Here is a 25776-nt window from a genome sequence, read left to right as displayed (position 1 = left end):
CCATAACACATTATAGCAGGGGGTGTAAAGCCATAACACATTATAGCAGGGGGTGTAAAGCCATAACACATTATAGCAGGGGGTGTAAAGCCATAACACATTATAGCAGGGGGTGTAAAGCCATAACACATTATAGCAGGGGGTGTAAAGCCATAACACATTATAGCAGGGGGTGTAAAGCCATAACACATTATAGCAGGGGGTGTAAAGCCATAACACATTATAGCAGGGGGTGTAAAGCCATAACACATTATAGCAGGGGGTGTAAAGCCATAACACATTATAGCAGGGGGTGTAAAGCCATAACACATTATAGCAGGGGGTGTAAAGCCATAACACATTATAGCAGGGGGTGTAAAGCCATAACACATTATAGCAGGGGGTGTAAAGCCATAACACATTATAGCAGGGGGTGTAAAGCCATAACACATTATAGCAGGGGGTGTAAAGCCATAACACATTATAGCAGGGGGTGTAAAGCCATAACACATTATAGCAGGGGGTGTAAAGCCATAACACATTATAGCAGGGGGTGTAAAGCCATAACACATTATAGCAGGGGGTGTAAAGCCATAACACATTATAGCAGGGGGTGTAAAGCCATAACACATTATAGCAGGGGGTGTAAAGCCATAACACATTATAGCAGGGGGTGTAAAGCCATAACACATTATAGCAGGGGGTGTAAAGCCATAACACATTATAGCAGGGGGTGTAAAGCCATAACACATTATAGCAGGGGGTGTAAAGCCATAACACATTATAGCAGGGGGTGTAAAGCCATAACACATTATAGCAGGGGGTGTAAAGCCATAACACATTATAGCAGGGGGTGTAAAGCCATAACACATTATAGCAGGGGGTGTAAAGCCATAACACATTATAGCAGGGGGTGTAAAGCCATAACACATTATAGCAGGGGGTGTAAAGCCATAACACATTATAGCAGGGGGTGTAAAGCCATAACACATTATAGCAGGGGGTGTAAAGCCATAACACATTATAGCAGGGGGTGTAAAGCCATAACACATTATAGCAGGGGGTGTAAAGCCATAACACATTATAGCAGGGGGTGTAAAGCCATAACACATTATAGCAGGGGGTGTAAAGCCATAACACATTATAGCAGGGGGTGTAAAGCCATAACACATTATAGCAGGGGGTGTAAAGCCATAACACATTATAGCAGGGGGTGTAAAGCCATAACACATTATAGCAGGGGGTGTAAAGCCATAACACATTATAGCAGGGGGTGTAAAGCCATAACACATTATAGCAGGGGGTGTAAAGCCATAACACATTATAGCAGGGGGTGTAAAGCCATAACACATTATAGCAGGGGGTGTAAAGCCATAACACATTATAGCAGGGGGTGTAAAGCCATAACACATTATAGCAGGGGGTGTAAAGCCATAACACATTATAGCAGGGGGTGTAAAGCCATAACACATTATAGCAGGGGGTGTAAAGCCATAACACATTATAGCAGGGGGTGTAAAGCCATAACACATTATAGCAGGGGGTGTAAAGCCATAACACATTATAGCAGGGGGTGTAAAGCCATAACACATTATAGCAGGGGGTGTAAAGCCATAACACATTATAGCAGGGGGTGTAAAGCCATAACACATTATAGCAGGGGGTGTAAAGCCATAACACAGACGTTTTTCCCAACAGCAGATTATGACCGATAATGTCAGAAGCTGTCCCCCACAATCTGTTAATTTTCCATTTCTCTCAGCCAATCAGTCATTTCTCTCAGCCAATCAGTCATTTCTCTCAGCCAATCAGTCATTTGTGTAAGTGCTGTGCGTGTTGAATGCCCTTCCTTATAATTGTGCTGAAAATGTTCAGTTGTTTACTGTGAACTAGCATTGTATCTGCTAAAAACAAAATCACCAAAAGTTTACTAAGGGTTGGTAACAGGCTGTTTGAGCCAGTAAAGCGGGCTTTGCTATTCTTAGGTAGGGGAATGACTTTGGCTTCCCTCCAGGCCTGGTGGCATACACTTTCTAGTAGGCTTAGATTGAAGATATGGAAAATAGGAGTGGCAATATCGTTCAATATTATCCTCAGTAATTTTCCATCAAATATGTCAGACCCAGGTAGCGTGTCATGGTTGATAGACAACACTTTTTTTAAAGAATTCAAAATTACAATGCATGTATTTTATAATTTGGTCAGTTGTCCATGGATGTGTAGGTTCAGAATTTAGTTTTTGGCATGCCTAAGTTTGCTAATCTTGTCGATTGTTGCAGGAATGTACCAATAAGTGCTGTGACGCGGCCACCTGTAAGTTGACCTGGGGATCGGCCTGCGCTCAGGGAGGCTGCTGCAAGGACTGCAAGGTTAGTCCAGCTGCTGTCGGTCTTTAAAACTCTATGGATTAGGGCGCTCCCCAAAACCGGACAGCAAATCAATGATTTTCAAATGAAAGCAGTTTGTTGGGGGGAGGGCCTAGAATTGTGTTGCGCTATTTCGTCAGAGGTTTCAACTTTTGACGCAATGATGGGATCCGTAAACCGATTTTGAAAAATTATGAACGTTTCTCCGGTCTAATTTCTCTCCCAATTTTTCAGATCAGCGTGTCAGGGACACCGTGTAGGGGATCTGTCAACACGTGTGACCTCCCAGAATACTGCAACGGCTCAGCATCCTTCTGTCCGTCTGACTTCTATCTCATGGATGGCCTTCTCTGTGAGAACAGCGCGGCGTACTGTTACGAGGGCCGCTGCCAGACCTACGACTACCAATGCAAACATCTTTTTGAAACGGGTACAAAATAAACACCGCTATATCTGACACATCTGACTGCACTGGCCTTTTAAAACAAACAAGGAAGTAACTGTAACCTTGTCTGACAGTTACTATTTTCCTTCTTTATTTCTTAGTCTGACATTTTAAATCTTTGATTTATTTTTCTTTCCCAGGTGCAAGCAAGGCAGCAGACATCTGCTTTCAGACGGCTAATCTAAAGGGGGATACGTTTGGGAACTGTGGAATGACCTCGTCGGGGAGCTATGTGAAATGTAGTTTGGCGTAAGTGATCTGAATTTGTCATCGGCATTCATAATTGATGACAAAGTAAGATAAGAAACATTTCATTACTTACAGTACCAGTCAAAAGTTTGTACACACCTACTCATTCAAAGGTTTTTCTTTATTTTTACTATTTTCTACATTGTAGAATAATAGTGAAGACATCAAAACTATGAAATAACACATGGAATCATGGAGTAATCAAATAAGGGTTGGTTGGTTGAGAGAATGTCAAGGCAAAGGGTGGCTCTGTAAAATATAAAATATATTTTGGTTCCTACATGATTCCATATGTGTTATTTGCTAGTTTTGATGTCTTCACTATTATTCTAAATTGTAGAAAATAGTAAAAATAAAGAAAAACCCTTGAATGAGTAAATGTGTCCAAACTTTGACTCTAACTGTATGTCTTAGTGCATTTATAGTTGTAATTTTGACATTCACATTCTTGCCCCCGGGGGCGGAGTGTAGAGGCCCAGCCCCCCGGGGGCGGAGTGTAGAGTTACTACTGACGCCTTCCCTGTCTCCACTGTGTTCCTGCAGTAATGCCACGTGTAGAGTTACTACTGACGCCTTCCCTGTCTCCACTGTGTTCCTGCAGTAATGCCATGTGTGGGAAGGTACAGTGCACTAACGTAAACACCAACAACCCTCCTCCTGGAGGCTCCGTCAGTAACCAGATCATCGATGGCTCTTCATGTGTCAACGCAGACTTTAACCTGGGCTCTGATGTTCTGGACCCTGCCTATGTCAACCAGGGCAGCCCCTGCTCCAAGGGGAAGGTACGGCTAATAGATTAGCAGTTTTGGTTTCAGTTTCATCTTAGTTTCTATCTTTCTAAGATGATGTCACTTCCTCCACGGGGTGGGTGGTGTGTGTGTGTCGAGCCACTTCTTCCACAGGGTGGTGTGTGTGTGTCGAGCCACTTCTTCCACAGGGTGGTGTGTGTGTGTCGAGCCACTTCTTCCACAGGGTGGTGTGTGTGTGTCGAGCCACTTCTTCCACAGGGCGGGTGGTGTGTGTCGAGCCACTTCTTCCACAGGGTGGTGTGTGTGTGTCGAGCCACTTCTTCCACAGGGTGGTGTGTGTGTGTCGAGCCACTTCTTCCACAGGGTGGTGTGTGTGTGTCGAGCCACTTCTTCCACAGGGCGGGTGGTGTGTGTCGAGCCACTTCTTCCACAGGGTGGTGTGTGTGTGTCGAGCCACTTCTTCCACAGGGTGGTGTGTGTGTGTCGAGCCACTTCTTCCACAGGGCGGGTGGTGTGTGTCGAGCCACTTCTTCCACAGGGCGGGTGGTGTGTGTCGAGCCACTTCTTCCACAGGGCGGGTGGTGTGTGTGTGTCGAGCCACTTCTTCCACAGTGCGGGTGGTGTGTGTGTGTCGAGCCACTTCTTCCACAGGGCGGGTGGTGTGTGTGTGTCGAGCCACTTCTTCCACAGGGCGGGTGGTGTGTGTGTGTCGAGCCACTTCTTCCACAGGGCGGGTGGTGTGTGTCGAGCCACTTCTTCCACAGGGCGGGTGGTGTGTGTGTGTGTGTGTCGAGCCACTTCTTCCACAGGGCGGGTGGTGTGTGTGTGTGTGTGTGTGTGTGTCGAGCCACTTCTTCCACAGGGCGGGTGCTGTGTGTGTGTGTGTGTCGAGCCACTTCTTCCACAGGGCGGGTGGTGTGTGTGGAGCCACTTCTTCCACAGGTGTGTGTGTGTGAAGCAGTAGGAGAACCATAATGCTTTGTAGACATTGCTATGGGAGGTTTGTTTGAATTCAGAGATAATATCCAGGACTCATCTCTTTTCTTCCAGGCCTGCCTTGACTTCCAGTGTGTGAATGCCTCAGCTCTACTTCCTGTGGACCTCCACTGTGATGCCAACAGCACATGTAACAGCCGGGGGGTAAGAGACGGTCTCATTCTCTAGACGGGGTTGGATACATCACATGTAACAGCCGGGGGGTAAGAGACGGTCTCATTCTCTAGACGGGGTTGGATACATCACATGTAACAGCCGGGGGGTAAGAGACGGTCTCATTCTCTAGACGGGGTTGGATACATCACATGTAACAGCCGGGGGGTAAGAGAAGGTCTCATCCTCTAGACGGGGTTGGATACATCATGTGTTACAGGCCATCTGATGGTCTCCTCTGGGGAGAGATCTAATCCTCTAGAAGTGGTTGGACACTTCACATGTTTTAGGCCATCTGATTGGCTCTTCTTGGGAGAGAGGCCTGTGTCTATTGTATTGGTTGGTTGATTAGTTAATTGATTGGTATATCTCCCCCAGGTGTGCAACAACCTGGGCCACTGCCACTGTAATGACGGCTGGGGACCTCCTTACTGTGCCAAGTCAGGGAGAGGGGGCAGTGTGGACAGCGGGCCTGCACAGATAGGTACTGTTCACTGCACACCTTTCCTGTCTCTACCTGCCTGTCATTATAGATAGGTAATGTTCACTGCACACCTTTCCTGTCTCTACCTGCCTGTCATTATAGATGGGTACTGTTCACTGCACACCTTTCCTGTCTCTACCTGCCTGTCATTATAGATAGGTAATGTTCACTGCACACCTTTCCTGTCTCTACCTGCCTGTCATTATAGATAGGTAATGTTCACTGCACACCTTTCCTGTCTCTACCTGCCTGTCATTATAGATAGGTAATGTTCACTGCACACCTTTCCTGTCTCTACCTGCCTGTCATTATAGATAGGTAATGTTCACTGCACACCTTTCCTCTGTCTACCTGCCTGTCATTATAGATGGGTACTGTTCACTGCACACCTTTCCTGTCTCTACCTGCCTGTCATTATAGATGGGTAATGTTCACTGCACACCTTTCCTGTCTCTACCTGCCTGTCATTATAGATAGGTAATGTTCACTGCACACCTTTCCTGTCTCTACCTGCCTGTCATTATAGATAGGTAATGTTCACTGCACACCTTTCCTGTCTCTACCTGCCTGTCATTATAGATAGGTACTGTTCACTGCACACCTTTCCTGTCTCTACCTGCCTGTCATTATAGATGGGTAATGTTCACTGCACACCTTTCCTGTCTCTACCTGCCTGTCATTATAGATGGGTAATGTTCACTGCACACCTTTCCTGTCTCTACCTGCCTGTCATTATAGATGGGTAATGTTCACTGCACACCTTTCCTCTCTCTACCTGCCTGTCATTATAGATAGGTACTGTTCACTGCACACCTTTCCTCTCTCTACCTGCCTGTCATTATAGATGGGTAATGTTCACTGCACACCTTTCCTCTCTCTACCTGCCTGTCATTATAGATAGGTACTGTTCACTGCACACCTTTCCTCTCTCTACCTGCCTGTCATTATAGATAGGTAATGTTCACTGCACACCTTTCCTCTCTCTACCTGCCTGTCATTATAGATGGGTACTGTTCACTGCACACCTTTCCTCTCTCTACCTGCCTGTCATTATAGATAGGTACTGTTCACTGCACACCTTTCCTCTCTCTACCTGCCTGTCATTATAGATAGGTAATGTTCACTGCACACCATTCCTCTCTCTACCTGCCTGTCATTATAGATAGGTACTGTTCACTGCACACCTTTCCTCTCTCTACCTGCCTGTCATTATAGATAGGTACTGTTCACTGCACACCTTTCCTGTCTCTACCTGCCTGTCATTATAGATGGGTAATGTTCACTGCACACCTTTCCTGTCTCTACCTGCCTGTCATTATAGATAGGTACTGTTCACTGCACACCTTTCCTGTCTCTACCTGCCTGTCATTATAGATGGGTAATGTTCACTGCACACCTTTCCTGTCTCTACCTGCCTGTCATTATAGATGGGTAATGTTCACTGCACACCTTTCCTGTCTCTACCTGCCTGTCATTATAGATGGGTAATGTTCACTGCACACCTTTCCTGTCTCTACCTGCCTGTCATTATAGATAGGTACTGTTCACTGCACACCTTTCCTGTCTCTACCTGCCTGTCATTATAGATGGGTAATGTTCACTGCACACCTTTCCTGTCTCTACCTGCCTGTCATTATAGATAGGTACTGTTCACTGCACACCTTTCCTGTCTCTACCTGCCTGTCATTATAGATGGGTAATGTTCACTGCACACCTTTCCTGTCTCTACCTGCCTGTCATTATAGATAGGTACTGTTCACTGCACACCTTTCCTGTCTCTACCTGCCTGTCATTATAGATAGGTACTGTTCACTGCACACCTTTCCTGTCTCTACCTGCCTGTCATTATAGATAGGTAATGTTCACTGCACACCTTTCCTGTCTCTACCTGCCTGTCATTATAGATAGGTACTGTTCACTGCACACCTTTCCTGTCTCTACCTGCCTGTCATTATAGATGGGTACTGTTCACTGCACACCTTTCCTGTCTCTACCTGCCTGTCATTATAGATAGGTACTGTTCACTGCACACCTTTCCTGTCTCTACCTGCCTGTCATTATAGATAGGTACTGTTCACTGCACACCTTTCCTGTCTCTACCTGCCTGTCATTATAGATGGGTAATGTTCACTGCACACCTTTCCTGTCTCTACCTGCCTGTCATTATAGATGGGTAATGTTCACTGCACACCTTTCCTGTCTTTACCTGCCTGTCATTATAGATGGGTAATGTTCACTGCACACCTTTCCTGTCTCTACCTGCCTGTCATTATAGATGGGTAATGTTCACTGCACACCTTTCCTCTGTCTACCTGCCTGTCATTATAGATGGGTAATGTTCACTGCACACCTTTCCTGTCTCTACCTGCCTGTCATTATAGATAGGTAATGTTCACTCTGACGGACAGCCTGCTGATCTTCACTAATAACTATCCCTCTGCTGCTCCCAGATTATTCCCTGAGGGACGGCCTGCTGACCTTCACTAATAACTATCCCTCTGCTGCTCCCAGATTATTCCCTGAGGGACGGCCTGCTGACCTTCACTAATAACTATCCCTCTGCTGCTCCCAGATTATTCCCTGAGGGATGGCCTGCTGACCTTCACTAATAACTATCCCTCTGCTGCTCCCAGATTATTCCCTGAGGGACGGCCTGCTGACCTTCACTAATAACTATCCCTCTGCTGCTCCCAGATTATTCCCTGAGGGACGGCCTGCTGACCTTCACTAATAACTATCCCTCTGCTGCTCCCAGATTATTCCCTGAGGGACGGCCTGCTGACCTTCACTAATAACTATCCCTCTGCTGCTCCCAGATTATTCCCTGAGGGACGGCCTGCTGATCGTCACTAATAACTATCCCTCTGCTGCTCCCAGATTATTCCCTGAGGGACGGCCTGCTGACCTTCACTAATAACTATCCCTCTGCTGCTCCCAGATTATTCCCTGAGGGACGGCCTGCTGATCGTCACTAATAACTATCCCTCTGCTGCTCCCAGATTATTCCCTGAGGGATGGCCTGCTGACCTTCACTAATAACTATCCCTCTGCTGCTCCCAGATTATTCCCTGAGGGACGGCCTGCTGACCTTCACTAATAACTATCCCTCTGCTGCTCCCAGATTATTCCCTGAGGGATGGCCTGCTGACCTTCACTAATAACTATCCCTCTGCTGCTCCCAGATTATTCCCTGAGGGATGGCCTGCTGACCTTCACTAATAACTATCCCTCTGCTGCTCCCAGATTATTCCCTGAGGGACGGCCTGCTGACCTTCACTAATAACTATCCCTCTGCTGCTCCCAGATTATTCCCTGAGGGACGACCTGCTGACCTTCACTAATAACTATCCCTCTGCTGCTCCCAGATTATTCCCTGAGGGACGGCCTGCTGATCGTCACTAATAACTATCCCTCTGCTGCTCCCAGATTATTCCCTGAGGGACGGCCTGCTGACCTTCACTAATAACTATCCCTCTGCTGCTCCCAGATTATTCCCTGAGGGACGGCCTGCTGACCTTCACTAATAACTATCCCTCTGCTTCTCCCAGATTATTCCCTGAGGGATGGCCTGCTGACCTTCACTAATAACTATCCCTCTGCTGCTCCCAGATTATTCCCTGAGGGACGGCCTGCTGATCTTCACTAATATCTATCACTCTGCTGCTCTCAGATTATTCCCTAAGGGACGGCCTGCTGATCTTCACTAATAACTGTCCCTCTGCTTCTCCCAGATTATTCCCTGAGGGACGGCCTGCTGATCGTCACTAATAACTATCACTCTGCTGCTCCCAGATTATTCCCTGAGGGACGGCCTGCTGACCTTCACTAATAACTATCCCTCTGCTGCTCCCAGATTATTCCCTGAGGGACGGCCTGCTGATCTTCTTCCTGCTGGTGGTTCCCATCCTGGTGCTCCTGGTGTTAGTGCTGCTCTATGTGTTTAGAAGGGATACCCTGGAAAGATGTCTCAAAGGACCACGCTCCAGACGCTCCAGGTAAACACTATCACCACGCTCCAGGTAAACACTATCACCACGCTCCAGGTAAACACTGTCTATCACCACGCTCCAGGTAAACACTGTCTATCACCACGCTCCAGGTAAACACTATCACCACGCTCCAGGTAAACACTGTCTATCACCACGCTCCAGGTAAACACTGTCTATCACCACGCTCCAGGTAAACACTGTCTATCACCACGCTCCAGGTAAACACTGTCTATCACCACGCTCCAGGTAAACACTATCACCACGCTCCAGGTAAACACTGTCTATCACCACGCTCCAGGTAAACACTGTCTATCACCACGCTCCAGACGCTCCAGGTAAACACTGTCTATCACCACGCTCCAGGTAAACACTGTCTATCACCACGCTCCAGGTAAACACTGTCTATCACCACGCTCCAGGTAAACACTATCACCACGCTCCAGGTAAACACTATCAACACGCTCCAGGTAAACACTGTCTATCACCACGCTCCAGACGCTCCAGGTAAACACTGTCTATCACCACGCTCCAGGTAAACACTATCACCACGCTCCAGGTAAACACTATCACCACGCTCCAGGTAAACACTATCACCACGCTCCAGGTAAACACTGTCTATCACCACGCTCCAGGTAAACACTATCACCACGCTCCAGGTAAACACTGTCTATCACCACGCTCCAGACGCTCCAGGTAAACACTATCACCACGCTCCAGGTAAACACTGTCTATCACCACGCTCCAGGTAAACACTGTCTATCACCACGCTCCAGGTAAACACTGTCTATCACCACGCTCCAGGTAAACACTGTCTATCACCACGCTCCAGACGCTCCAGGTAAACACTATCACCACGCTCCAGGTAAACACTGTCTATCACCACGCTCCAGGTAAACACTGTCTATCACCACGCTCCAGGTAAACACTATCACCACGCTCCAGGTAAACACTATCACCACGCTCCAGGTAAACACTGTCTATCACCACGCTCCAGGTAAACACTGTCTATCACCACGCTCCAGACGCTCCAGGTAAACACTATCACCACGCTCCAGGTAAACACTGTCTATCACCACGCTCCAGACGCTCCAGGTAAACACTATCACCACGCTCCAGGTAAACACTGTCTATCACCACGCTCCAGGTAAACACTGTCTATCACCACGCTCCAGGTAAACACTGTCTATCACCACGCTCCAGGTAAACACTGTCTATCACCACGCTCCAGGTAAACACTATCACCACGCTCCAGGTAAACACTGTCTATCACCACGCTCCAGGTAAACACTGTCTATCACCACGCTCCAGGTAAACACTGTCTATCACCACGCTCCAGGTAAACACTGTCTATCACCACGATCCAGACGCTCCAGGTAAACACTGTCTATCACCACGCTCCAGGCGCTCCAGGTAAACACTGTCTATCACCACGCTCCAGGCGCTCCAGGTAAACACTGTCTATCACCACGCTCCAGGCGCTCTAGGTAAACACTGTCTATCACCACGCTCCAGGCGCTCCAGGTAAACACTGTCTATCACCACGCTTCAGACGCTCCAGGTAAACACTGTCTATCACCACGCTCCAGGCGCTCCAGGTAAACACTGTCTATCACCACGCTCCAGGCGCTCCAGGTAAACACTGTCTATCACCACGCTCCAGGTAAACACTGTCTATCACCACGCTCCAGGCGCTCCAGGTAAACACTGTCTATCACCACGCTTCAGACGCTCCAGGTAAACACTGTCTATCACCACGCTCCAGACGCTCCAGGTAAACACTGTCTATCACCACGCTCCAGGTAAACACTGTCTATCACCACGCTCCAGGTAAACACTGTCTATCACCACGCTTCAGACGCTCCAGGTAAACACTGTCTATCACCACGCTCCAGGCGCTCCAGGTAAACACTGTCTATCACCACGCTCCAGGTAAACACTGTCTATCACCACGCTCCAGGTAAACACTGTCTATCACCACGCTTCAGACGCTCCAGGTAAACACTGTCTATCACCACGCTCCAGGCGCTCCAGGTAAACACTGTCTATCACCACGCTCCAGGTAAACACTGTCTATCACCACGCTCCAGGCGCTCCAGGTAAACACTGTCTATCACCACGCTCCAGGTAAACACTGTCTATCACCACGCTCCAGGCGCTCCAGGTAAACACTGTCTATCACCACGCTCCAGGTAAACACTGTCTATCACCACGCTCCAGGCGCTCCAGGTAAACACTGTCTATCACCACGCTCCAGGTAAACACTGTCTATCACCACGCTCCAGGCGCTCCAGGTAAACACTGTCTATCACCACGCTCCAGGCGCTCCAGGTAAACACTGTCTATCACCACGCTCCAGACGCTCCAGGTAAACACTGTCTATCACCACGCTCCAGGCGCTCCAGGTAAACACTGTCTATCACCACGCTCCAGGTAAACACTGTCTATCATCACGCTCCAGGCGCTCCAGGTAAACACTGTCTATCACCACGCTCCAGGCGCTCCAGGTAAACACTGTCTATCACCACGCTCCAGGCGCTCCAGGTAAACACTGTCTATCACCACGCTCCAGACGCTCCAGGTAAACACTGTCTATCACCACGCTCCAGGTAAACACTGTCTATCACCACGCTCCAGGCGCTCCAGGTAAACACTGTCTATCACCACGCTTCAGACGCTCCAGGTAAACACTGTCTATCACCACGCTCCAGACGCTCCAGGTAAACACTGTCTATCACCACGCTCCAGGTAAACACTGTCTATCACCACGCTCCAGACGCTCCAGGTAAACACTATCACCACGCTCCAGGTAAACACTGTCTATCACCACGCTCCAGGTAAACACTGTCTATCACCACGCTCCAGGTAAACACTGTCTATCACCACGCTCCAGGTAAACACTGTCTATCACCACGCTCCAGGTAAACACTATCACCACGCTCCAGGTAAACACTGTCTATCACCACGCTCCAGGTAAACACTGTCTATCACCACGCTCCAGGTAAACACTGTCTATCACCACGCTCCAGGTAAACACTGTCTATCACCACGATCCAGACGCTCCAGGTAAACACTGTCTATCACCACGCTCCAGGCGCTCAAGGTAAACACTGTCTATCACCACGCTCCAGGCGCTCCAGGTAAACACTGTCTATCACCACGCTCCAGGCGCTCTAGGTAAACACTGTCTATCACCACGCTCCAGGCGCTCCAGGTAAACACTGTCTATCACCACGCTTCAGACGCTCCAGGTAAACACTGTCTATCACCACGCTCCAGGCGCTCCAGGTAAACACTGTCTATCACCACGCTCCAGGCGCTCCAGGTAAACACTGTCTATCACCACGCTCCAGGTAAACACTGTCTATCACCACGCTCCAGGCGCTCCAGGTAAACACTGTCTATCACCACGCTTCAGACGCTCCAGGTAAACACTGTCTATCACCACGCTCCAGACGCTCCAGGTAAACACTGTCTATCACCACGCTCCAGGTAAACACTGTCTATCACCACGCTCCAGGTAAACACTGTCTATCACCACGCTTCAGACGCTCCAGGTAAACACTGTCTATCACCACGCTCCAGGCGCTCCAGGTAAACACTGTCTATCACCACGCTCCAGGTAAACACTGTCTATCACCACGCTCCAGGTAAACACTGTCTATCACCACGCTTCAGACGCTCCAGGTAAACACTGTCTATCACCACGCTCCAGGCGCTCCAGGTAAACACTGTCTATCACCACGCTCCAGGTAAACACTGTCTATCACCACGCTCCAGGCGCTCCAGGTAAACACTGTCTATCACCACGCTCCAGGTAAACACTGTCTATCACCACGCTCCAGGCGCTCCAGGTAAACACTGTCTATCACCACGCTCCAGGTAAACACTGTCTATCACCACGCTCCAGGCGCTCCAGGTAAACACTGTCTATCACCACGCTCCAGGTAAACACTGTCTATCACCACGCTCCAGGCGCTCCAGGTAAACACTGTCTATCACCACGCTCCAGGCGCTCCAGGTAAACACTGTCTATCACCACGCTCCAGACGCTCCAGGTAAACACTGTCTATCACCACGCTCCAGGCGCTCCAGGTAAACACTGTCTATCACCACGCTCCAGGTAAACACTGTCTATCATCACGCTCCAGGCGCTCCAGGTAAACACTGTCTATCACCACGCTCCAGGCGCTCCAGGTAAACACTGTCTATCACCACGCTCCAGGCGCTCCAGGTAAACACTGTCTATCACCACGCTCCAGACGCTCCAGGTAAACACTGTCTATCACCACGCTCCAGGTAAACACTGTCTATCACCACGCTCCAGGCGCTCCAGGTAAACACTGTCTATCACCACGCTTCAGACGCTCCAGGTAAACACTGTCTATCACCACGCTCCAGACGCTCCAGGTAAACACTGTCTATCACCACGCTCCAGGTAAACACTGTCTATCACCACGCTCCAGGTAAACACTGTCTATCACCACGCTTCAGACGCTCCAGGTAAACACTGTCTATCACCACGCTCCAGGCGCTCCAGGTAAACACTGTCTATCACCACGCTCCAGGTAAACACTGTCTATCACCACGCTCCAGGCGCTCCAGGTAAACACTGTCTATCACCACGCTTCAGATGCTCCAGGTAAACACTGTCTATCACCACGCTCCAGGCGCTCCAGGTAAACACTGTCTATCACCACGCTCCAGGTAAACACTGTCTATCACCACGCTCCAGGCGCTCCAGGTAAACACTGTCTATCACCACGCTCCAGGTAAACACTGTCTATCACCACGCTCCAGGCGCTCCAGGTAAACACTGTCTATCACCACGCTCCAGGTAAACACTGTCTATCACCACGCTCCAGGCGCTCCAGGTAAACACTGTCTATCACCACGCTCCAGGTAAACACTGTCTATCACCACGCTCCAGGCGCTCCAGGTAAACACTGTCTATCACCACGCTCCAGGCGCTCCAGGTAAACACTGTCTATCACCACGCTCCAGACGCTCCAGGTAAACACTGTCTATCACCACGCTCCAGGCGCTCCAGGTAAACACTGTCTATCACCACGCTCCAGGTAAACACTGTCTATCATCACGCTCCAGGCGCTCCAGGTAAACACTGTCTATCACCACGCTCCAGGCGCTCCAGGTAAACACTGTCTATCACCACGCTCCAGGCGCTCCAGGTAAACACTGTCTATCACCACGCTCCAGACGCTCTAGGTAAACACTGTCTATCACCACGCTCCAGGTAAACACTGTCTATCACCACGCTCCAGGCGCTCCAGGTAAACACTGTCTATCACCACGCTTCAGACGCTCCAGGTAAACACTGTCTATCACCACGCTCCAGACGCTCCAGGTAAACACTGTCTATCACCACGCTCCAGGTAAACACTGTCTATCACCACGCTCCAGGTAAACACTGTCTATCACCACGCTTCAGACGCTCCAGGTAAACACTGTCTATCACCACGCTCCAGGCGCTCCAGGTAAACACTGTCTATCACCACGCTCCAGGTAAACACTGTCTATCACCACGCTCCAGGCGCTCCAGGTAAACACTGTCTATCACCACGCTTCAGACGCTCCAGGTAAACACTGTCTATCACCACGCTCCAGGCGCTCCAGGTAAACACTGTCTATCACCACGCTCCAGGTAAACACTGTCTATCACCACGCTCCAGGCGCTCCAGGTAAACACTGTCTATCACCACGCTCCAGGTAAACACTGTCTATCACCACGCTCCAGGCGCTCCAGGTAAACACTGTCTATCACCACGCTCCAGACGCTCCAGGTAAACACTGTCTATCACCACGCTCCAGACGCTCCAGGTAAACACTGTCTATCACCACGCTCCAGGCGCTCCAGGTAAACACTGTCTATCACCACGCTCCAGGTAAACACTGTCTATCACCACGCTCCAGGCGCTCCAGGTAAACACTGTCTATCACCACGCTTCAGACGCTCCAGGTAAACACTGTCTATCATCACGCTCCAGGCGCTCCAGGTAAACACTGTCTATCACCACGCTCCAGGCGCTCCAGGTAAACACTGTCTATCACCACGCTCCAGGCGCTCCAGGTAAACACTGTCTATCACCACGCTCCAGACGCTCCAGGTAAACACTGTCTATCACCACGCTCCAGACGCTCCAGGTAAACACTGTCTATCACCACGCTCCAGGTAAACACTGTCTATCACCACGCTCCAGGCGCTCCAGGTAAACACTGTCTATCACCACGCTCCAGGTAAACACTGTCTATCACCACGCTCCAGGCGCTCCAGGTAAACACTGTCTATCACCACGCTCCAGACGCTCCAGGTAAACACTGTCTATCACCACGCTCCAGACGCTCCAGGTAAACACTGTCTATCACCACGCTCCAGGCGCTCCAGGTAAACACTGTCTATCACCACGCTCCAGGTAAACACTGTCTATCACCACGCTCCAGGCGCTCCAGGTAAACACTGTCTATCACCACGCTTCAGACGCTCCAGGTAAACACTGTCTATCATCACGCTCCAGGCGCTCCAGGTAAACACTGTCTATCACCACGCTCCAGGCGCTCCAGGTAAACACTGTCTATCACCACGCTCCAGGCGCTCCAGGTAAACACTGTCTATCACCACGCTCCAGACGCTCCAGGTAAACACTGTCTATCACCACGCTCCAGGCGCTCCAGGTAAACACTGTCTATCACCACGCTCCAGGTAAACACTGTCTATCACCACGCTCCAGGCGCTCCAGGTAAACACTGTCTATCACCACGCTCCAGACGCTCCAGGTAAACACTGTCTATCACCACGCTCCAGACGCTCCAGGTAAACACTGTCTATCACCACGCTCCAGGCGCTCCAGGTAAACACTGTCTATCACCACGCTCCAGGTAAACACTGTCTATCACCACGCTCCAGGCGCTCCAGGTAAACACTGTCTATCACCACGCTTCAGACGCTCCAGGTAAACACTGTCTATCATCACGCTCCAGGCGCTCCAGGTAAACACTGTCTATCACCACGCTCCAGGCGCTCCAGGTAAACACTGTCTATCACCACGCTCCAGGCGCTCCAGGTAAACACTGTCTATCACCACGCTCCAGACGCTCCAGGTAAACACTGTCTATCACCACGCTCCAGACGCTCCAGGTAAACACTGTCTATCACCACGCTCCAGGTAAACACTGTCTATCACCACGCTTCAGACGCTCCAGGTAAACACTGTCTATCACCACGCTCCAGGCGCTCCAGGTAAACACTGTCTATCACCACGCTCCAGGTAAACACTGTCTATCACCACGTTAATCCACAGTTTTTATGTGAGTAAAGTCATAACCTATTAAAATAATGATCATGACAGCTGTGACGGAAACAGGACGTGGAAACATATTGAACTTTACATTTTTATTCGGTACACGAATACTTTAGCGAAGAAGTACATTTTGTGTGCACTATGTCATCACGCACTGATTTTTATCAGCAAAAACTATATTTGATGGAAACACCACTGGTGGGAAAAATGTGCATATTTTCGTAATGCGGATTCTAGAGTATTCCTCTGTAATGCTATCGCTAATTGGATGGACACCTAGCAGCTATGGACGCCTAGCAGCTATGGACGCCTAGCAGCTATGGACGCCTAGCAGCTATGGACGCCTAGCAGCTATGGACGCCTAGCAGCTATGGACGCCTAGCAGCTATGGACGCCTAGCAGCTATGGACGCCTAGCAGCTATGGACGCCTAGCAGCTATGGACGCCTAGCAGCTATGGACGCCTAGCAGCTATGGACGCCTAGCAGCTATGGACGCCTAGCAGCTATGGACGCCTAGCAGCTATGGACGCCTAGCAGCTATGGACGCCTAGCTATGGACACTTACAGTTGAAGTCGGAAGTTTACATACACCTTAGCCAAATACATTTAAACTCAGTTTTTCACAATTCCTGACATTTAATCCCAGTAAAAATTCCCTGTTTTAGGTCCGTTAGGATCACCACTTTATTTTAAGAATGTGAAATGTCAGAATAATAGTAGAGACAATGATTTATTTCAGCTTTTATCACACTTTTTCAGTTCTGCCCACAAATTTTCGATGGGATTGAGGTCAGGGCTTTGTGACGGCCACTCCAATACCTTGACTTTGTTGTCCTTAAACCATTTTGCCACAACTTTGGAAGAATGCTTGGGGTCATTGTCCATTTGGAAGACCCATTTGCGACCAAGCTTTAACTTCCTGACTGATGTCTTGATGTTTCTTCAAAATATCCACATCGTTTTCCTTCCTCATGATGCCATCTATTTTGTGAAGTGCACCAGTCCCTCCTGCAGCAAAGCATCCCCACAACATGATGCTGCCATCCCCGTGCTTCACGGTTGGGATGGTGTTCTTGGCTTGCAAACATCCCCCTTTTTCCTCCAAACGTAACGATGGTCATTATGGCCAAACAGTTCTATTTTCGTTTCATCAGAAGAGAGGACATTTCTCCAAAAAGTACGATCTTTGACCCCATGTGCAGTTGCAAACCATAGTCCGGCGTTTTTAATGGAGGTTTTGGAGCAGCGGCTTCTTCCTTGCTGAGCGGCCTTTCAGGTTATGTCGATATAGGACTCGTTTTACTGTGGATATAGATACTTTTGTACCTGTTTCCTCCAGCATCTTCACAAGGGCCTTTGCTGTTGTTCTGGGATTGAGTTGCACTTTTTGCACCAAAGTACGTTCATCTCTAGGAGACAGAATGTGTCTCCTTCCTGAGCGGTATGACGGCTGCGTGGTCCCATGGTGTTTATACTTGCGTACTATTGTTTGTACAGATAAACGTGGTACCTTCAGGCGTTTGGAAATTTCTCCCAAGGATGAACCAGACTTGTGGAGGTCTACCATTGTTTTTCTGAGGTCTTGACTGATCTCTTTTGATTTCCCCATGATGTCAAGCAAAGAGGCACTGAGTTTGAAGGTAGGCCTTGAAATACATCCACAGGTACACCTCCAATTGACTCAAATGATGTCAATTAGCCTATCAGAAGCTTCCAAAGCCATGACATCATTTTCTGGAATTTTCCAAGCTGTACAGTCAATTTAGTGTATGTAAACTTCTGACCCACTGGAATTGTGATACAGGGAATTATAAGTGAAATAATCTGTCTATAAACAATTGTTGGAAAAATTACTTGCGTCATGCACAAAGTAGATGTCCTAACACTTGCCAAAACTATAGTTTGTTAACAAGAAATTTGTGGAGTGGTTGAAAAATGAGTTTTAATGACTCCAACCTAAGTGTATGTAAACTTCTGACTTCAACTGTAGCTATGGACACCTAGCTTATGGACACCTAGCTTATGGACCCCTAGCTTATGGACACCTAGCTCATGGACATCTAGCTTATGAGTAAACCAACAAAATGTCAATAAAGATTCTTGTCTCTGTAAATTGGGTTCATCTCATCACAAAACCGTACAAACCTAGTTTGTGGCACTTCTTTGATTAGTTTAACAGGTTATTCTTTAGTTTAACAGGTTGTGTGACATGGAAATTGTATGAGATTAAAAGCATATAGTATGTAAAACTGGGTGACTTTCTCCCGGTCACAGCTGTTGCATTTCACATGATGATTTCTAATGTACGCAGGTCAGGGAACACAGCGAATGGCCAAGCGAATGGCAATGTCCCGAAAACACCAACTCCACAGCCCCTGGCAACACAGGCCCCACCCCCTCAGGTAAACTGTTCCCCCAGCAACACAGGCCCCACCCCCTCGGGTAAACAGTTCCACTGCATGTGCAGTGGGATCTGATATTGACACCCTTGATAAAAATGACCACAAAATAAATCATTCAAATACTGATCTATTAAAAAAATATAAATTATATTATTTAATACATAATTCTCAAAGGTACGGGTCAAAATTATTGACACCCCTGTCTTTAATACCTTTCAGTACCTGACCTTGTGAGGAAAACAGCACTGAGCCTTTTTATAAAATATTTTATGAGTTGGAGAACACATTCGGAGGGATCTTAGACCAGTCCTCCATACAGAACACATTAGGAGGGATCTTAGACCAGTCCTCCATACAGAACACATTAGGAGGGATCTTAGACCAGTCCTCCATACAGAACACATTAGGAGGGATCTTAGACCAGTCCTCCATACAGAACACATTAGGAGAGATCTTAGACCAGTCCTCCATACAGAACCCTTACAGATCCTTGATATCCTTTGTCTGTGCTTATTACCCTCCTCAGTTCAAAACACAGGTTTTCAATGGATTTCAAGTCTGGAGACTGAGATGGCCATCGCTAAACGTTGATTATGAATGTTGCATTGGAAGCGGTGCTTTGGTCAGATGAAAATACAGGCCACGTACACCAGTGGTGGGTTCGGTGTGTCTGAGAATGCATGAGCGGAAAAGAACCGCCTACCTACTGTATAATATGGTGGTGGATCTTTGATGTTATGGGGCTATTTAGCTTCCGCTGGTCCTGGGGGCCTTGTTAAAGTCAACGGCATCATCAACTTTACCCAGTACCAGGATATTTTAGTCAAAAACCTGGTTGACTCTGTGAGGAGGCTGAAACATGACCGCAAGTGGCTCTTCCAGCAAGCACACTTTAAAATCCACTAAGAAATTGTTATTTGGCTACATAATCAACATTTAGCGATGGCCATCTCAGTCTCCGGACTTGAAATCCATTGAAAACCTGTGTTTTGAACTGAGGAGGGTAATAAGCACAGACAAAGGATATCAAGGATCTGGGAGTGTTCTGTATGGAGGACTGGTCTAAGATCTCTCCTAATGTGTTCTGTATGGAGGACTGGTCTAAGATCCCTCCTAATGTGTTCTGTATGGAGGACTGGTCTAAGATCTCTCCTAATGTGTTCTGTATGGAGGACTGGTCTAAGATCTCTCCTAATGTGTTCTGTATGGAGGACTGGTCTAAGATCCCTCCTAATGTGTTCTGTATGGAGGACTGGTCTAAGATCCCTCCTAATGTGTTCTGTATGGAGGACTGGTCTAAGATCCCTCCTAATGTGTTCTGTATGGAGGACTGGTCTAAGATCCCTCCTAATGTGTTCTGTATGGAGGACTGGTCTAAGATCCCTCCTAATGTGTTCTGTATGGAGGACTGGTCTAAGATCCCTCCTAATGTGTTCTGTATGGAGGACTGGTCTAAGATCTCTCCTAATGTGTTCTGTATGGAGGACTGGTCTAAGATCCCTCCTAATGTGTTCTGTATGGAGGACTGGTCTAAGATCTCTCCTAATGTGTTCTGTATGGAGGACTGGTCTAAGATCCCTCCTAATGTGTTCTGTATGGAGGACTGGTCTAAGATCTCTCCTAATGTGTTCTGTATGGAGGACTGGTCTAAGATCCCTCCTAATGTGTTCTGTATGGAGGACTGGTCTAAGATCTCTCCTAATGTGTTCTGTATGGAGGACTGGTCTAAGATCCCTCCTAATGTGTTCTGTATGGAGGACTGGTCTAAGATCTCTCCTAATGTGTTCTGTATGGAGGACTGGTCTAAGATCTCTCCTAATGTGTTCTGTATGGAGGACTGGTCTAAGATCTCTCCTAATGTGTTCTGTATGGAGGACTGGTCTAAGATCTCTCCTAATGTGTTCTGTATGGAGGACTGGTCTAAGATCTCTCCTAATGTGTTCTGTATGGAGGACTGGTCTAAGATCTCTCCTAATGTGTTCTGTATGGAGGACTGGTCTAAGATCCCTCCTAATGTGTTCTGTATGGAGGACTGGTCTAAGATCCCTCCTAATGTGTTCTGTATGGAGGACTGGTCTAAGATCTCTCCTAATGTGTTCTGTATGGAGGACTGGTCTAAGATCTCTCCTAATGTGTTCTGTATGGAGGACTGGTCTAAGATCTCTCCTAATGTGTTCTGTATGGAGGACTGGTCTAAGATCTCTCCTAATGTGTTCTGTATGGAGGACTGGTCTAAGATCCCTCCTAATGTGTTCTGTATGGAGGACTGGTCTAAGATCTCTCCTAATGTGTTCTGTATGGAGGACTGGTCTAAGATCTCTCCTAATGTGTTCTGTATGGAGGACTGGTCTAAGATCTCTCCTAATGTCTCAAACTCATAAAACATTTAATAAAAATGCTCAGTGCTGTTATCCTCGCAAAGTGAGGTATTAAACAGGGGTGTCCATTTTTACCCTACCTTTTGAGAAAAAAATATTTTTTTGCATACAATATAGCTCAATATTTTAATGATTTATTTTAGTCATTTTTTGCTCATTTTTGTTAAGGGGGTAAATCATTTCAGACCCTACTGTCTTTATTAAGTGGGACAGGGTCCAGAGCTGAGCAGGTTTTTCCATCAACTGCCATCATGGTCAAAGTTTGTATAGCCTGGTCATGGGAGTGGGCTATACAACACAAACAGATCTAGCCTGGTCATGGAAGTGGGCTATACAACACAAACAGATCTAGGACCTTTTCCAGTACATGACTTATTAATAATTTTACATGTTGTATTAATTCTGCTCTCTTCATCTGTTTCCAGCCAATGCCTACATATCCACCATCCTCTACCTCAGCACCCAGGTATTAATGCTTTATCGTAGCATATTTTGACTTTCATTTGGGGGGAAAAATGTTTTAGTAGTATGTTTTATTTTTAATGTTGTTTTTTGTTTGAATATGCCACTTAGGTATGGAGAAAACAACAATTGGAACCGACCTCCTGCCACCCAGCCACCTCTGCCCCAGCAAGGACCAGGTGTTCCCAAACCTATCCCTCCCAAGCATTAACCCTGACCCTAACCCTAACTGACCTCCTGCCACCCAGCCACCTCTGCCCCAGCAAGGACCAGGTGTTCCCATCCCTCCCAAGCATTAACCCTAACCAACCTCCTGCCACCCAGCCACCTCTGCCCCAGCAAGGACCAGGTGTTCCCATCCCTCCCAAGCATTAACCCTGACCCTAACCAACCTCCTGCCACCCAGCCACCTCTGCCCCAGCAAGGACCAGGTGTTCCCATCCCTCCCAAGCATTAACCCTGACCCTAACCAACCTCCGCCACCCAGCCACCTCTGCCCCAGCAAGGACCAGGTGTTCCCATCCCTCCCAAGCATTAACCCTAACCCTAACCAACCTCCTGCCACCCAGCCACCTCTGCCCCAGCAAGGACCAGGTGTTCCCAAACCTATCCCTCCCAAGCATTAACCCTGACCCTAACCGACCTCCTGCCACCCAGCCGCCTCTGCCCCAGCAAGGACCAGGTGTTCCCATCCCTCCCAAGCATTAGCCCTGACACAAACACCCCTTCCAACATAATGGGGCTCTTCCCTTATTCGTTATTGTAAATTGCATATTTGGATTTTACTCACATTGTTTGTTAGTTTGTCGGTATCTCAACAACAATATTTAAACCATTTTATTGCAGGAACATGATTTGGTGACAGGGACTTTTTAAGATATTGCTTTTTACATTATACTACAGAAATGAAGGTAACATGTTTTGTAATAAAAGTATACATATTGTTGATATTGTTAAGTTCCACAAAGGCTCAATTTATTTTATGAGCTGTTTACAAGATTTTTTATATATTTAAATGTTACTCCTAATAAATATTGAATATAAGATTTCTAGCCTTATTTTCCTGTGTTTTATTAGGCCTATCTTTCATTCCGAGGTACAGTAGAATATTACCAGAGTTTCTAAACCCAGAGGCTCAACATCGTGAGATTTCTGGTGACTCTTGTGAAACAGACCAGGCCGGGGTCAAATCAAATTATTTCTCACATACTTTATAGACAACAGGTGTAGACTAACAGTGGAAATGCTTACTTACAGGTTATTTTCCAACAATGCCGAGTTAAAGATAAGATGTAACTTCTTTTTTTTTAAATGTGTAGTGACACGAGGAATAAATATACAGTGAATAACGAATAACACTGACGAGTAGATAATAACATGGCTATATACAGGGAGTAGATAATAACATGGCTATATACAGGGAGTAGATAATAACATGGCTATATACAGGAAGTAGATAATAACATGGCTATATACAGGAAGTAGATAATAACATGGCTATATACAGGAAGTAGATAATAACATGGCTATATACAGGGAGTAGATAACATGGCTATATACAGGGAGTAGATAATAACATGGCTATATACAGGGAGTAGATAATAACATGGCTATATACAGGGAGTAGATAATAACATGGCTATATACAGGAAGTAGATAATAACATGGCTATATACAGGAAGTAGATAATAACATGGCTATATACAGGGAGTAGATAATAACATGGCTATATACAGGGAGTAGATAATAACATGGCTATATACAGGAAGTAGATAATAACATGGCTATATACAGGAAGTAGATAATAACATGGCTATATACAGGGAGTAGATAATAACATGGCTATATACAGGAAGTAGATAATAACATGGCTATATACAGGGAGTAGATAATAACATGGCTATATACAGGAAGTAGATAATAACATGGCTATATACAGGAAGTAGATAATAACATGGCTATATACAGGGAGTAGATAATAACATGGCTATATACAGGGAGTAGATAATAACATGGCTATATACAGGAAGTAGATAATAACATGGCTATATACAGGGAGTAGATAATAACATGGCTATATACAGGAAGTAGATAATAACATGGCTATATACAGGGAGTAGATAATAACATGGCTATATACAGGAAGTAGATAATAACATGGCTATATACAGGGAGTAGATAATAACATGGCTATATACAGGGAGTAGATAATAACATGGCTATATACAGGAAGTAGATAATAACATGGCTATATACAGGGAGTAGATAATAACATGGCTATATACAGGAAGTAGATAATAACATGGCTATATACAGGGAGTAGATAATAACATGGCTATATACAGGGAGTAGATAATAACATGGCTATATACAGGGAGTAGATAATAACATGGCTATATACAGGGAGTAGATAATAACATGGCTATATACAGGGAGTAGATAATAACATGGCTATATACAGGAAGTAGATAATAACATGGCTATATACAGGGAGTAGATAATAACATGGCTATATACAGGGAGTAGATAATAACATGGCTATATACAGGGAGTAGATAATAACATGGCTATATACAGGGAGTAGATAATAACATGGCTATATACAGGAAGTAGATAATAACATGGCTATATACAGGAAGTAGATAATAACATGGCTATATACAGGGAGTAGATAATAACATGGCTATATACAGGGAGTAGATAATAACATGGCTATATACAGGAAGTAGATAATAACATGGCTATATACAGGGAGTAGATAATAACATGGCTATATACAGGGAGTAGATAATAACATGGCTATATACAGGAAGTAGATAATAACATGGCTATATACAGGGAGTAGATAATAACATGGCTATATACAGGAAGTAGATAATAACATGGCTATATACAGGGAGTAGATAATAACATGGCTATATACAGGGAGTAGATAATAACATGGCTATATACAGGGAGTAGATAATAACATGGCTATATACAGGGAGTAGATAATAACATGGCTATATACAGGAAGTAGATAATAACATGGCTATATACAGGGAGTAGATAATAACATGGCTATATACAGGGAGTAGATAATAACATGGCTATATACAGGGAGTAGATAATAACATGGCTATATACAGGGAGTAGATAATAACATGGCTATATACAGGGAGTAGATAATAACATGGCTATATACAGGAAGTAGATAATAACATGGCTATATACAGGAAGTAGATAATAACATGGCTATATACAGGGAGTAGATAATAACATGGCTATATACAGGAAGTAGATAATAACATGGCTATATACAGGGAGTAGATAATAACATGGCTATATACAGGGAGTAGATAATAACATGGCTATATACAGGGAGTAGATAATAACATGGCTATATACAGGGAGTAGATAATAACATGGCTATATACAGGGAGTAGATAATAACATGGCTATATACAGGGAGTAGATAATAACATGGCTATATACAGGGAGTAGATAATAACATGGCTATATACAGGGAGTAGATAATAACATGGCTATATACAGGGAGTAGATAATAACATGGCTATATACAGGGAGTAGATAATAACATGGCTATATACAGGGAGTAGATAATAACATGGCTATATACAGGGAGTAGATAATAACATGGCTATATACAGGGAGTAGATAATAACATGGCTATATACAGGGAGTAGATAATAACATGGCTATATACAGGGAGTAGATAATAACATGGCTATATACAGGGAGTAGATAACATGGCTATATACAGGGAGTAGATAATAACATGGCTATATACAGGGAGTAGATAATAACATG

The 25776-nt window shown here is 46.4% G+C and overlaps 1 protein-coding gene across 2 annotated transcripts in view; it reads left to right on the top strand.

Annotated features, from left to right (window-relative positions):
• Nucleotides 1-23012, top strand: part of LOC129845970 (disintegrin and metalloproteinase domain-containing protein 9-like) — a 49783-nt gene extending 26771 nt beyond the window's left edge. Inside the window, exons 13-21 of one of the 2 annotated variants that reach the window (XM_055913958.1) lie at nucleotides 2259-2348; nucleotides 2580-2775; nucleotides 2931-3039; nucleotides 3641-3821; nucleotides 4839-4928; nucleotides 5316-5421; nucleotides 9275-9416; nucleotides 21930-21970; nucleotides 22078-23012. In XM_055913958.1, the coding sequence (XP_055769933.1) occupies nucleotides 2259-2348; nucleotides 2580-2775; nucleotides 2931-3039; nucleotides 3641-3821; nucleotides 4839-4928; nucleotides 5316-5421; nucleotides 9275-9416; nucleotides 21930-21970; nucleotides 22078-22199 (1077 nt within the window). In that variant the 3' untranslated portion in view covers nucleotides 22200-23012. Of the gene's footprint in view, nucleotides 1-2258; nucleotides 2349-2579; nucleotides 2776-2930; nucleotides 3040-3640; nucleotides 3822-4838; nucleotides 4929-5315; nucleotides 5422-7871; nucleotides 8222-9274; nucleotides 9417-21929; nucleotides 21971-22077 lie in introns of those variants that run through there. The other variant, XM_055913957.1, reaches the window with a different exon arrangement.
• The last annotated feature ends 2764 nt before the right edge of the window (nucleotides 23013-25776 follow it).

This window comes from Salvelinus fontinalis, unplaced genomic scaffold (assembly GCF_029448725.1).
Source record: "Salvelinus fontinalis isolate EN_2023a unplaced genomic scaffold, ASM2944872v1 scaffold_0414, whole genome shotgun sequence".
NCBI classification, from domain to species: Eukaryota; Metazoa; Chordata; class Actinopteri; order Salmoniformes; family Salmonidae; genus Salvelinus; species Salvelinus fontinalis.
Note: the sequence above shows the minus strand (reverse complement) of the source record. Positions and strands in the feature narration are given on the sequence as shown.